The sequence below is a fragment of the Equus caballus genome, chromosome 9, assembly GCF_041296265.1.
Source record: "Equus caballus isolate H_3958 breed thoroughbred chromosome 9, TB-T2T, whole genome shotgun sequence".
Taxonomy (NCBI): domain Eukaryota; kingdom Metazoa; phylum Chordata; class Mammalia; order Perissodactyla; family Equidae; genus Equus; species Equus caballus.
This window is the reverse complement of record NC_091692.1, coordinates 63,908,420-63,922,339: the sequence shown is the minus strand read 5'-3', so window position 1 is coordinate 63,922,339 and position 13,920 is coordinate 63,908,420. Positions and strand designations below refer to the sequence as shown.

Here is a 13,920-nt window from a genome sequence, read left to right as displayed (position 1 = left end):
TAAGTAGGTAAGTCGCTTTTGAGGTGCCTGTTTCTGGGAAGATTACTCAACCTGCAGTGTAATAAGTTGGGGGGAGGAGGGAGTCAGGGGCTGAGCAGCAAAAGTGGAGGCAAGAAGACTAATTTAAATTCTCTTGCTACTTGAGAAATGATGGTGTCCTGAAGTAGGATAGTGATCGTGCGAACTGAGTGATGTGAACAGGTCCAGGAAAGATTTGTGATGCAGAGTCAAAAGGACTTTTTAATTGATAAGAGGATGTGGATGAAGAAAGATTCATGGATGGTCCCCAGTTTTCTGACTTGAGCCTCTGTGTAGATGATAGTGCCATATATTGATCCATCCACAACACTACAATAAGAACAGCTTTGGAAGAGATGGAGAAAAGTAGTTCAGTTTTGGATATGTTCAAGCAAAATATCTAGCTACAACTTTTGTTAGCTGCATATATCTATGTAGATCTGAAGATCAACAAAAAGCTCTGGTCTAGAGATAGAGAACTGCGATTTATATCCACAGACTAAAAAGAAAGGAAATATGCCACAATAAGGGCAGTCATCTCTGAGTGGTGGCTTTGTGGGTGATTTTTATCTTCTTCTTTATTCCTTTCTATATTTTGTAAAATTTCTACGGTATAGACGTTTTGCTTTTTAAAAAGCCAAATTTTTCTTCTCTTTGCTGAAGAAGATTCTCCCTGAGCCAACGTCCACTGCCAATCTTCCTCTTTTTGCTTGAGGAAGATTCGCCCTGAACTGACATCTGTGCCAGTCAGTCTTCCTTTGTTCTGTATGTGGGTTGCTGCCTCAACGTGGCTGCTGAAGAGTGGTGTAGGTCTGCGCCCGGGAACCAAACCCAGGCCACCAAACCGGAGTGCACCAAACTTAACCAGTAGGCCATGGGACTGGACCCCTAAAAGCCATTTTTAATGATTGTATGCTAGTTTAATATTTATTGCTTGAGAAAAGGTTTTTAAATGTTATTCTGTTTATTTCAGTTGCAGATGTAAAGCATCTGAAAATGTTCTTAGGTGAGGGATAACAGAAATAAATTGAAATTTAAAAATCTTTTCCCTAGGGCTGCTTTGTTTTATTTTATTACAAAAGTACTGTGTCATCTTTGTTTACATCCTCTAATTTGTATTGTTGAGTTGTCTCTATCATTCTGTGCCTCCAACCACCCTCTGCTAATCTCATTCCCTGTGGGTAGCTACTATTAACCATATGGAGTGTTTCAGTCCAGTCCTTTTTCTAGGCATACCCTAACATATATAAAAAATACATATGTAGTTGTAGAGGATGATTTAAAAATAAACTAGTATAGGGGCTGGCCTGGTGGCTCAGCGGTTAAGTGCGCACGTTCCACTTCGGTGGTGCAAAGTTTGCCCGTTCAGATCCTGGGTGCAGATGTGGCACTGCTTCACAAGCCATGCTGTGGTAGGCGTCCCACATATAAAGTAGAGGAAGATGGGCACAGATGTTAGCTCAGGGCCAGTCTTCCTCAGCAAAAAGAGGAGGATTGGTGGCAGATGTTAGCTCAGGGCTGATCTTCCTCGGAAAAAAAAAAACAAACTAGTATATGCATTTTAGTGAAATCGGACATTTTTCTACATATCTCAATATTTTAAAATGTCTAGAGTAGTCCATATTATAGATGTATCACAATTTGTTTTTAAACATTTCCCTATTGATGGATATTGAGATTGGTTTAGCTTTTCCTGCCACAGAAGATGCTACAGTGAACATCTTTCTATGTGCATCTTTGTAGATTGGGGCTAATATTCCTATAGGGTATATTCTTAGAAATGGAACTGCTGGGTCAAAGGATAATTACATTTAAATTTTTATTAGATACTGTTAAACTCTCAAAAAGGGCATGAAAGTACCTATTTCCCTACACCCTCACCAACACTGGGTATTAACAAACTGTAAAATTGTTTTCAATCTGGAAGGCAAAAAAAAAGCTGCCTTACTTGAATTTGTATTTTATCCATGAAGTTGAACATCTTTTTAATGCTTCTTGGCTATGTGTATTTTTCTGTGAATTGACGGTTCATATAATTTGCCCATTTTTCTTAGGGGCTGTTTGTTGTTTTCTTATTGATTTGCAGATACTTCTTGTATATTAGATATATTAACTCTATACTACAAATATCTTTTTTTCAATATCTTACTTGTAGAGTCTTTTGTGAAATAGAAGTTTAAAGTTATTTAGTCAATTAAGTGTTACCTCTTAAATTTCCAAAACAGATTTGAATTTCCCTTAAGAAACATAACATGTATATAATGTAACTTAGTTTTCACTTTACCTTATTTTATTAATTTAAAACTTTTGAGAGTAAGAAAGCAGTGGAAGGGAAGGATAGTTTTTCTCTTCTGATTTTGGTTGGTGGGGAGGGTAGAAAGAGAATTTCAAGGAAAAAAGTTTACGCTATCCTCCATGTTTTCTTTCCTGCCACTCCTCACGTGGCAGGAGGTTTTATTGAGGGTGTTCAAAGCACTTAGAACTTGGGTAAATTCATGAATATATTAATTTTGAAATATTAAATAACCCTGGAAAATAATTTTCTCTACCTAAAAATGGTTTTATTCTGACTTTATCTCCTTAATATGACCGATTTTGTGATATCTATGTTTATGTGTGATTCAGAACTAGAACTTTGTTCTCACCTAACTTTTTGTATCCTTTACTGCAGTCAGTGATGGATTGGAACTGAGACCGAAATATAAAGGAATTTTGCATTGCTTGACCACCATTTGGAAACTTGATGGACTACGGGGACTTTACCAAGGAGTAACCCCAAATGTGTGGGGTGCTGGTTTATCCTGGGGCCTCTACTTTTTCTTGTGAGTAGATCTAGGAGACTCTACAGTATTGAGTAAAAGGAATTTTTGGTTTTAGTGATTTTTTTACATAGCAGTTGATGAGGCAAGATTTCAGTTCTCTGAATTGGAAGGGTCAGAAATGTCTTATTTCATTCTCTGTCAGCTATTATCAGAGGCATTTGGTCCGGAAGGAAGGTCTTAATAGGAAAAAAGTGAAAAGATGAGATGGAGAAACAGTCTTAGAGAAGCCATTTCTGTGAGATGAATTCAGGAAGATGCCCTAACAAAATACATTTGATTCATAATGAAGTTGGAAAAGCAGAAGAGGACAGATCTTGGGGTCCTCATAAGAACATGTACCACAGGAGATCCCTGTTGAGAACACAAAGTAAAGGCCAGTGCATGGCTGAAAGAGTTTGAGACATGGTCCTTCTTACCTCTTGTTTGACCTGCTCCATCATCTTCTTAGCTCATTCATTTCCTAACTCTTTGACCTGTCGGGTATCATCACCATTTGAAATAACAGCTATTGCATGCTTACTGAAGGAGCCACAGAAAGCAGCTGTGGCAGGCACATTCAACTTACCGAGTGTACAAAGGAACAAAGCATCATCACACTTCAGTGGAGGAGCACCTGCTGCCCAGAGCATGTCTCTGATATTTGAAACTGAATCCATAATGGGGAGGCTTTTCTTTGGGGTTTTTTTGGGGGCGGCAAGGGAGGAGATTGGCCCTGAGCTAACATCTGTTGCCAATCTTCCTCTTTTTTTTTTTTCTCCCTAAAGCCCCAGTACCTAGTTGTATATCCTAGTTGTAAGTCTTTCCAGTCCTTCTATGTGGGATGCTGTCACAGCAGGGCTTAATGAGTGGTATGTAGGTCCGTGCCTAGGATCCGAACTGGCAAACTCCGGGCCACTGAAGTGGAGCACGTGAACTTAACCACTATGCCACTGGGCCAGCCCTTCTTTGTTTTAATAGATAGCATTTTTTAGGAAAATATTAATACCTGTTTTATTTGCCTTTTTCTCTTTTGTGTCATATATTTTATTTTGTCATAAAGTATCCAAATCAATCTTAAAATGTTTTTTTTAATAGAAAGAATACTTTTTTTTTTTTTTAAGATTTTATTTTTTCCTTTTTCTCCCCAAAGCCCCCTGGTACATAGTTGTATATTCTTCATTGTGGGTCCTGCTAGTTGTGGCACGTGGGACGCTGCTTCAGCGTGGTTTGATGAGCAGTGCCATGTCCGCGCCCAGGATTCGAACCAACGAAACACTGGGCCACCTGCAGCGGAGCACTTGAACTTAACCACTCGGCCACGGGGCCAGCCCCCTCAATCTTAAAATATTTAAGTGAAAGCAAAATAAAATTCAGCTTTAGTATTGCTTAAATATTTTTCTTATTTTCAGTTCTAAGACATACTTAGATGGATGAAACTATATGTATAAAACTTATTCTATTATGAATTTCAGAGTTGTATAGCTTCTCCAAAGAGTTTCTAAGGACAAAATCATGTGAATATAAGGTTTATGTGATGAGAATTTCTTACAATAAAACAATATGCTTGTTTCATGGTAGAATGGTATTGGTAAAGTTTGGAAGGATTTATTTAGCTGTCTTCTTCCAAGTAGAAAGTGGAAATTGAAGTTAGAATAGGCTGATTGGACTCCCCTGCTGAGAAACATTTAGTGGCTCTCTATTTTCTGCCAAATAAAGCCCAAATGTCATTCTGCCCTTTCAGTGTGGCTAAACTTTTGTCTTCCCATCCACCCGTTTTATATCTTTTGTTCGTACTCATCTGTTTCCCTATTGAAACTGTCCCTGTCTCTCCATACCAGCTCAATGCCACTCCGTACACAAAGCCTTCAGTAATCTCAGTCATAGTTTCTGAATCTCTTAGGATGATGTCTGTATTGCCTTTTTATGATTACTTGTGTGCTGCTTACAGTCCTTGTCACTCTGCTAGGAAGGATCCATTGAGTGTTTTATCTATCAGAATTGCCAACCGTAGTCCCTGAACATAGCTGTGGAGCGCATATTTGTCAGGGGCCTTTTTTTTCCTTTTGTCTGCCCAATCACTACACCACCCTTCCCCCTCCCAGTTTTCCTGTCTGTCCTTTTCATTAATTGATGAATGTGTGATTAAAATATTTTACATATGTATTGCTAGCCATATACATTTAGGGGGAGGGGTGGTATAATCTTACAGTAAACCATTTCCAGCAAATCTGTTCTTGAAGAGGTCTCATTCTTTGGTTGCATTATGCATTGACTTTTACTGTTGGGGTGCTGTTGTTAAGTTACACACATTTCAGAACAGACTTTACTGCTTTATGACATCTATTCAAATATTTATCAAACTGCTCATGTTTAATTCTTTTAGTTACAATGCCATCAAATCTTATAAGACAGAAGGAAGAGCTGACCGTTTAGAAGCAACAGAATACCTCGTCTCAGCTGCTGAAGCTGGTAAGGCAGTGTGTGAAACATAAAGCGTCAACTTCCAACTTGATTTTCACTTTTGTTTTTTATTTTATTTGCCGCTTTTCCTTTGAACACCAGAGTTTAAATATGCTCATCTAACTATGCTAATCAGTTATCGTGTGAAATTTCTTAGAAAGCAGGTATTCTTATTGATTATTCTGTATCAATCTGAACAATTTTATTTGTCACAAAGGGAAGTAAAATTTAGAAAAGTTATGAATCCCTAATAGTTTAAGAGGATTCAGTATAGTTTTTCTTCAGTTAAAGTATAATTTCAGTTTTCAAATTAGACAATTTAGTAGCCTTGTTTAATTGCCTCGTGTTTGTATAATATTCATGTATGTATAATATTCAGAAGGGGAAAACAAATTATAGCTCATACTTTGATACCTTGTTTACTGAATACCCAGCCCCTAGCAGAGACCTGAATCACAACAAGACTTAATAAATATTCATTGAATAAAGGACTATGTAGGAAATTCAACAAATGAGAAACTTAACCAGAAGAATTTGTTTTACAAAATTGTCACTTTTAAGAATGTAAAATGTGTATTACATTACGTAGTTCTTTAATTTTTGAGGTATAGTAGCTACTTTGAACAGATTTGAGGAAGATCGTGGTAAAGTTGGGGTGGATGTATGTGGGCACATGCACAGATTATTGAAGTGCTGAATTCCTGGTCCTTTTCCCTAATCTTCAGCCCTCTGGGTTATACTCTGTCCTGCTCCTCAGTATCTATACCTCCTTCTCAGAGTTTGCTCTCAGGACTTGCATCTGTTCTCTACACTGTTCAGGAGCCAGGACATCTTTGCTGTTCTCACCCCTCAAAGGGAAAGTGTTTCACATTTCTATCTCCCTTTTAATTGGCCTCTCAGTAATCACATGAGGAACTTTTTATAACTACCAAAAACTATGTCTACCCTTTTACTGTGCCTGAGAGCCCACATCTCACTGTTGTAGGTACAGCCCCTGGGCAACCCCGTTTCTTATGTGAATGGACTGTTCTTAATTTTATTGTCATAAATGAGAAAGTTTCCTGTGTGCTGAGTATTCTTATTTAATCTGATTTTAGGAGCCATGACCCTCTGCATTACAAACCCATTATGGGTAACAAAAACTCGCCTTATGTTACAGTATGATGGTGTTGTTAACTCCCCACAGCGACAATATAAAGGAATGTTTGATACACTTGTGAAAATATATAAATATGAAGGTGTGCGTGGATTATATAAGGTAATGAATTATTATCAATATATTTTGAATAACTGACCATTGTAATTTCCCTTGGCTTTATTGTTAGAGCTCTGAATGACTTGTAGTCAGTTCTAAAAAGAAGACAAACTTAGGCAAGAAACAATTTAATGAAAACTGGAAGCTAGTTTACAGTGTTGAAATTGTACTTAAAGCTCTTTATCCTCATTACCATAAGACATATCATCCTGAGACTGGTGGGTGTGAGAAGGACTGTCTAAAACTTTGTCAAATAACCATTTCGCTGAGTCACACATGAAGGTCACCCATTCTTTACTCCTCTCCCGGGAAGCTGTGGTCCCTTGGGAACTTGCTTAGTTTAGCTTTTTTTTTTAAATCGTTCCCTTTTAGGGATTTGTTCCTGGGCTGTTTGGAACATCACATGGTGCCCTTCAATTTATGGCATATGAATTGTTGAAGTTGAAATACAACCAGCATATCAATAGATTGCCAGAAGCCCAATTGGTAAGATGATTCTTGGAAAAAAGGTACCATTTACTTTTATGGCCATTTAATAGATGGAAATTTTGTCACATTTACTTTGGTAGTATTGCTGTGATAATGAGTACTGAGTGTACCACTAATTTAATTTATAGTTAAATATTTTATAGGCTAATCACACACAGATGTTAAAAATAGTACCCCTTAATTGCACAGAGCTTGTGTTGAGGGAAAACAGAATTTTTCACTTACAGATCCATTTAAGTGTTTGTTTTCCTATATAATTTTTACTTTTCTATTTTTAAAGAAATCTTGTCTGAAGAAAAACATTGTTTTGTGTTGTCATTTTAGAGCACAGTAGAATATATATCTGTTGCAGCACTATCCAAAATATTTGCTGTAGCAGCAACGTACCCATATCAAGTTGTGAGAGCTCGTCTTCAGGATCAGCATATGTTTTACGAGGGTGTATTGGATGTAATCACAAAGACATGGAGGTGAGAGCGTTTGGTATATAAAAGTGGCTCTTAGGAGGTACCTTGCAAATTTTAAACTGTCCAGTTGACATTAGTTTTATAGAAAAGGCTGTTGTGCTATGGTGAAAACACAGCTGGTGGGCCTTGCTTTCCCATTTCCTACATATAGGACCATGGACTTAATCTCTCTGAGGCTTAATTTTTCATTTGTAAAATCAGAATGTCTAGGCTGACAAAGGTTGTTATAAAAATCAAATGAGATCTGTGAAAGTGGTTTAACAAATTAATAAAACGAAATGTAGGTGTTAGAAAATATTTGAATGGCATTGAATATGGGAAGTCATAAAAAACCTAGTTTAATACAGTTAAGAATGCCCCACACCTGCTACAGGCACCATAACTTTTGCAAATATTTGTCTCCATGTATGGAAGAGATGGTTGTTCTTCAGTATGGAAGTAAACTGTTATAGGTAGACATCCTCATATTTCTTTCTAATTCTAAAAGTCCAGAGTAGAATATTTAGAACGTTTTAATTTAGTTCAATTCAGTAAATATTTATTGAGAACCTAAGTGACAAGCTTCAATGCTATATTCCTATTCTAGGCATTAAGGAAATAGTTTTATTTTTATGTATGCTGTATTGGTGTTGTCCAGCATTTATATAAGCTATGAGATTTTTAATGCCTCCTAGATCAGTTAATACTCCTGCATGTTCATACATTTAAAGGCATTTGAAAGATGGTTATCATTAAAGCACTTTTCAGTTTTGGGGTGTCCCTGCCCTTCCTTCCTGAGTCCACAAAAGGATTATAAGACCCCACAAATGGCTCATAAACTACCTTACTTCAGGACATTGAAAACATGGACTTTAAATCATAGGTTTGACTGCTGGCTCTGTGCCCTATGTCAGTTAAACTTTTGTATGTTCGGGCTAGTTATGCAGGAAATTAAGTGTATTTCTATTTGTCCCTCTAAAGGAAAGAAGGCATCGGTGGATTTTACAAAGGAATTGCCCCCAATTTGATTAGAGTGACTCCAGCCTGCTGTATTACCTTTGTGGTATATGAAAATGTCTCACATTTTTTAGTTGACCTTAGAGAAAAGAAAAAGTAAGCTAAAAGAAGATAATTCCAGTACATCTGCCCAAGGCAGCAACATGCTTCTTTGTGTTTGATATGTAAAATTCAGAAGAACACTGCACAGCAACATGGCTCATAATCGAAATTGGTCTGTAATGATTAGAAGTTAAAGAACTGCTAAGTCTTCGCAATGTTTTTCTGCTTTTTGCCTTCCCCATATGTATGGGACTTGGCTACCTCTGCCTGAAATGGCTGCCATCAACACAACGGTAAAACTGACATCAAGTGGAGAGTATCACAGATTTCTCCATTTCATTATTCTAGTAGAAGCTGATTTGCAGCATTTGCTAAGTGGATTAGATGAATGTGCTGCTTTTTTTGAACTTACTTGCCTGAATTGGCTTTAAGATCGACCTCTGTGCAATAGCAAGAAAATGGCTTCTTAAAAGAATGTCATTGCTGTTTCAAGAGTAAATTAAATTTTAAGGATTTGCTGGAAAAGGTGTTGCCCAAATCCAGACCATTTTAGAGAACTGGGAAATATGGGTGAGAAAAAGATCCACTATAAATGTGCTTTAGTTTTAATTCAGTTGGAATGCACTAAGTAGAGAAATTTGAGATGTACTTCCCTTAATTTGAGAAATATCTGACATCTGTTGTCATTCCATCACTAATTTTATTTCCAGAGGCTCTGCCGTAATTTAAAATGTAATCCTGGATCCAGTTATTATTTCTTTTGGTATACGTACTTATGTCAGCCCTCATTTAGCATGTTTGGCTATAAATCACTTATTGGAGTTGCTAATACATCACCTTATGCAGATACTGGAATGATTAGGATGTGTTTGTTGGCAAACTATATGGAAATGAGAAACTTTAACTTCCTACTTCAGTTCTCAAATATATAGGTCCAAATCCCAAATGATTAATTTACATTGGTTGCTTATATTCAGGCTTAAATATAAATTACATTAAGGGCCTTTATTCCTTCTACTTTTATGAGTCATTGTAAATATCTGTGAGTATAAAGACCTACCCCAAAAGGATATTAATATTTTTCTGTATCATAAACATCTATGAATGCTGCTGCATTACATCTATTTGTTGTAAATAAAACGTTGTAGTTTTCAAAGCCATGTTTAAATGGTTCTTTGAAAATAGGTCTATTTTTTATATTTTGAAAATGGCATTGTTTTAAAAATAAAGATGAAGTAAGTACCTAGTTGTATTTACTATAATCTCTTACTACATATATATATATATATATAAAATCTCTCTTACTATAATCTCTTGCACAGGAATGCTTTATAAATTAAATGTGATGTATTTTTTCATACTTCTGGATTGTACTATAATTCATATGAAATCCTGATATTACTCGCTATGTGCAGAGAGAAGCTGCAGTTATTTGGAGTTTTAGAGGTAGTGCCATTATTTGAATGCCTTCTCTGTGCCCCCCAATTAATAAAACATAATTCCTGTACTCTAAGAGCATACAAGCTTGCAGAATAACTACATGTTCTACATGTAAGCATGCAATACGTACAGTTCTAGATTAAGAACATGCAGGAAGATTTTTACAAAGCACTGTAAGAGTTCTGAGAAAAGAGAACTTGTTCTCATTGAACAACAAATAGTTACTGAGCTTCTGCTCTGTGCCAGGGATGTTACCAACCATTGAGGATATATAGCAGAAAATAAGCCAGACAACACATCTGCCCTCAGGGAATTTTCATTTTAGTGTGAGTGACAGAAAACATACAAATGCATATGCATAATGTAATTTCAGGTATTAAATGCTAGAAATAAAACTAAAGCAGAGTTGGGAATAGTGTTGTTCTGTTAAGTAGGATAGTCGGGGTCAGGAAAGGTCTCACTGAGGGGTAATATTCCAAACATCTTGACATAAGTGAGGAAGAAGCCGCAGTGAGAGAGGAAACACATTCTAGGCAGAGAGAATACAAAATACAAAGACCCTGAGATAGGAATTGACTTGGCTGGAGGGGATGAGTGGCCATTACAGGTTGGTGGGAAAGAGTGCAGGTTAGGGAGCCAGACTGTCTGGCCTCATGTTTCAGCTTTCACATTTTCTGTTTGACCTCAGGCAAATCACTTGACCTCTCTCTGTTATGTTTCCTCCTCTGTAAAATGGTGTCTTAGGTCAGTTCCTTCGTAGCAACGCCTGAGATGGGGATTCTTGGGCAAGTGATTTATTGAGGGAGTGCTCTTAGGAGAACTCTGTAATGGAGTAAGGAAACAGGATATGGCAGGGGAGGAAGAGTTTCAGAAGCTCAGCCTCGGCCTGATCCTGCAGGGCGCTCAGCAGTGTGGATTGGACCCCAGAGGTTGTCCTGCCCAGAGCTGAGGGGCTGGGCTATTATGTTCCTGCATCAGTCATTGACTACCTGCTTAGGAGGAGGAGGGGGTGAAGGGGAGGCTAGGTGCCTCGCCTCAGCCAAAAGCAATCCTTCAAATCAGGTGGAGGTGTGAGCTGTTAGTAGCCAACATCTGCAGCAGCTGGGCCATGGGTGCACCAGCCTTATGAAAGGCATCTGGGTGGGTGGGTCATCGACAGCATCTACACAAATGAGGACATCAAAAGTATTCAGCTGATAGGATTATTGATAGGGTTAAATAGATTAATCCAAGTAAAGTACTTAGCACAGTCCCTGGGCCAATAATCTTGGACTGGGGCTAGATCTTAAAGAGCATGGTAAGGGGTTTAGACGGGATGAGCCCTCATTCTAGTGGTTGTATGGAGAAACGAGATAGGAAAGAAGCAGGGATGCTAGTTAGTAGGCAGATTTCTAGCCAAGAGCTGGTGGTAGCCTGAACCCGCTTGATGGAGTTTGGAAGTAGTTTATAGCTTGAGGGGGAACTAGAGCAGGGTTCATGGACGGGAAAACATTTAAGCTGGGCCTTGAAGGAAGAGATTTGAAAGGGAACCACAGAAAAAAGCACAGGTAACATGTCTTGAGCAGTGAGTCGTCAATCAGTGTGGTAATGAAAGAAGGAAGAAGAGAAAGCTGAAAGGTTAAGACCAGAAAATGGGAATTCTCAGAGCCTTACTAAATGTGTCTAGGTTTTATTTGATGGAGAAATGAGAGTCATTAATAGAATGGAGAGACACTACATCTTAGGGGTAACAGGAAGACCAATCAGATAAGAGGAGCAAACTCAAAAAGAAGGGGTTATCAACCATGTAAATTTTTTAGTAGGATGAAGATTAATACCACTGATAACTTTAAGTAGATTCAAGTTATAGAGGCTGAAGACAGACTGTAAGCTAAGCAGGTGGGACAAACTGCAAGTATTTATTTCACTATAGGCTCGCTCTTGGATTTCAGGAGATGAAGGAAAGTTAAAGAACTTTAGCTTGAAGAAAGTCCTGAGAGTCTAGGAAGGAGTGGAAGTGGGGGAGGTTGGCAAAGGGAAACCAGAACATTATTTTAGGGAGACCGCTTGAAGATTAAGATACAGGCCAAAGAAAAAAAGCTGGCTGGAGCTTGGCTCCAGAGAAGGAACATATGGAAGAATATGATCCAAGATAATGATGGGTGCCATGCCTTGTGAAAAGAAGGCGGTTATGTTTCAATATATGCTTTTGTAGTCTGGCAATTTTAGCAAGTCATGTTGTCTTTTAAACACCACACTAAAAAAGGATATCAACTAAAAAAGTATATTTGAGTTCATGAGTCATCAGAGGGAGATTTTCTTTTGAATGTGGACACTTTACTGAATGTAAGATCCTCCAGATCAAGTACGTAATAGCCCTTTTGTAGCAAGGTCTCTTTAGTGATTATAAAATTATGTATAAAATACTGTGAAATGATTTATTTAACCTTTATGTCTGTTTTCTAAAAAAGTGTTAGGTAACATGCAGAAAATATGTGAAGTTTTGGGTTAGTTAAGATCTCAAATTTCTTTCTGAGTAAATAGGAATAGACTCTGGAGGTAGCTGTAGTGAATATCTGGTATTGGCTGCCTGGCATCTGTTTCTCTTCCTTCTTGGAGCAATAGCCTGAATTTCTTTTCACAACCTACCCCTCCCTCCATTCTCACTTTTGTGATTGAAATGGAATGGGCCTCACCTGTCGCACTGGAGGGCCTTGATTAGCAGAGCCAATCTGAACATGTCATCTCTCTTCATAATGAATGGTTTGGAATTGGAACAATTACCTAAGTTGGTCCAATCAGAGTGTTTCTTAAAGATACTTTTTCTGAGTGTACTAACAGATTCTCTCATTGCTGTTTCATGAATGAAGAGTCATGTAATTCTCAGAGCTCCTCAAAGCCAGTTTAGGGTCATGTATTGAGGGAAGTGAGTTTGTCCAAAATGAAGTCAACACGAAGGAAATGATGACAAAAAATTGAAAGAAACTAGGTCCTAAATCGTATGAGATTCTGAATCAGTTCTCACACCTAGCAACATGTACCTCTGTAGTTTTCAATTGAGTGAACCAATAAATTTCCTTTATTTTTTAAGCCATTCTCAGTTGGGTTTTTTGTATTACTTCCTGCAACTGAAAGCTTCCTAGACACAGAATCTGTGGTAGAGATCCTAAAGTCTATATGTCACTTTCCCATCAACTGTCATGATGTTCGTGAACTCTTGTTTCTATGGAAATTGATGTCACCTTTATGAAAAGTGAGCACTTTGGGACCCTTACATGTGTATACGTTCTTTAAAATGTTTTTAGTTGTACAGAAAAACATTGTTATTTAATGTTTATAAAAATTATATTATTAAACGATGAAAAGCATGAAAGAAGAAGATTGACCAGTAAACTTAGAAAAAATAAGTAAAATCTGCTTATGGTAGAAGGCCCACTGTACAAAACTAGTGTTACCGAACCAGGTTCATTTTTGCCTGCCACCCAGAAAACCAAACACCAAGACGACAAGCTTGCAGCAGTGAGAGGGTTTAATCACAAGGCAGCCATGTGAGGAAGCGAGAGCATGAGTCTCAAATTCGCTTCCTCGAAAATAGGGACTCAGGGATATTTATGGGATGGGGGCAAGGTGGTCTGAAGTGTGGAGGTAGGCGAGTGGAGGTGAGGAGAGGTGAGGTAATGATGATCTGTGCAAGCGCAGTCAGACGTCGTGCCTCTTCACAGGACTCATCTTCACAAAGTGGCAGCGTTAGCGTGATCTGAGGTGAAGTTTTTAGCCTCTTGACATCAAAAGGTCGCCTATTGGACATATGCGTGGGCCCACTTGATGAGTTGGTGGTCTCAATCAGCCTAAAGTGGACAAGGAGTTCTAATTCCTGAAAAACAGCTCACACACCCATTACCATGGTGCCCCAGGCTCAGGGAGATGTTATCTGTAGGAGCCTAGTGGGAGTCAGACAGCATATTGCCTAAGC

The 13,920-nt window shown here is 38.0% G+C and overlaps 1 protein-coding gene across 2 annotated transcripts in view; it reads left to right on the top strand.

Moving 5' to 3' along the window:
* SLC25A32 (solute carrier family 25 member 32) overlaps positions 1 to 13,920 on the top strand; it is a 36,188-nt gene that overhangs the window by 6,740 nt on the left and 15,528 nt on the right. The window contains exons 2-7 of one of the 2 annotated variants that reach the window (XM_001494337.6): positions 2,690 to 2,840; positions 5,203 to 5,288; positions 6,377 to 6,537; positions 6,907 to 7,020; positions 7,348 to 7,493; positions 8,451 to 13,037. In XM_001494337.6, the coding sequence (XP_001494387.3) occupies positions 2,690 to 2,840; positions 5,203 to 5,288; positions 6,377 to 6,537; positions 6,907 to 7,020; positions 7,348 to 7,493; positions 8,451 to 8,586 (794 nt within the window). In that variant the 3' untranslated portion in view covers positions 8,587 to 13,037. Of the gene's footprint in view, positions 1 to 2,689; positions 2,841 to 5,202; positions 5,289 to 6,376; positions 6,538 to 6,906; positions 7,021 to 7,347; positions 7,494 to 8,450; positions 13,038 to 13,920 lie in introns of those variants that run through there. The other variant, XM_005613240.4, reaches the window with a different exon arrangement.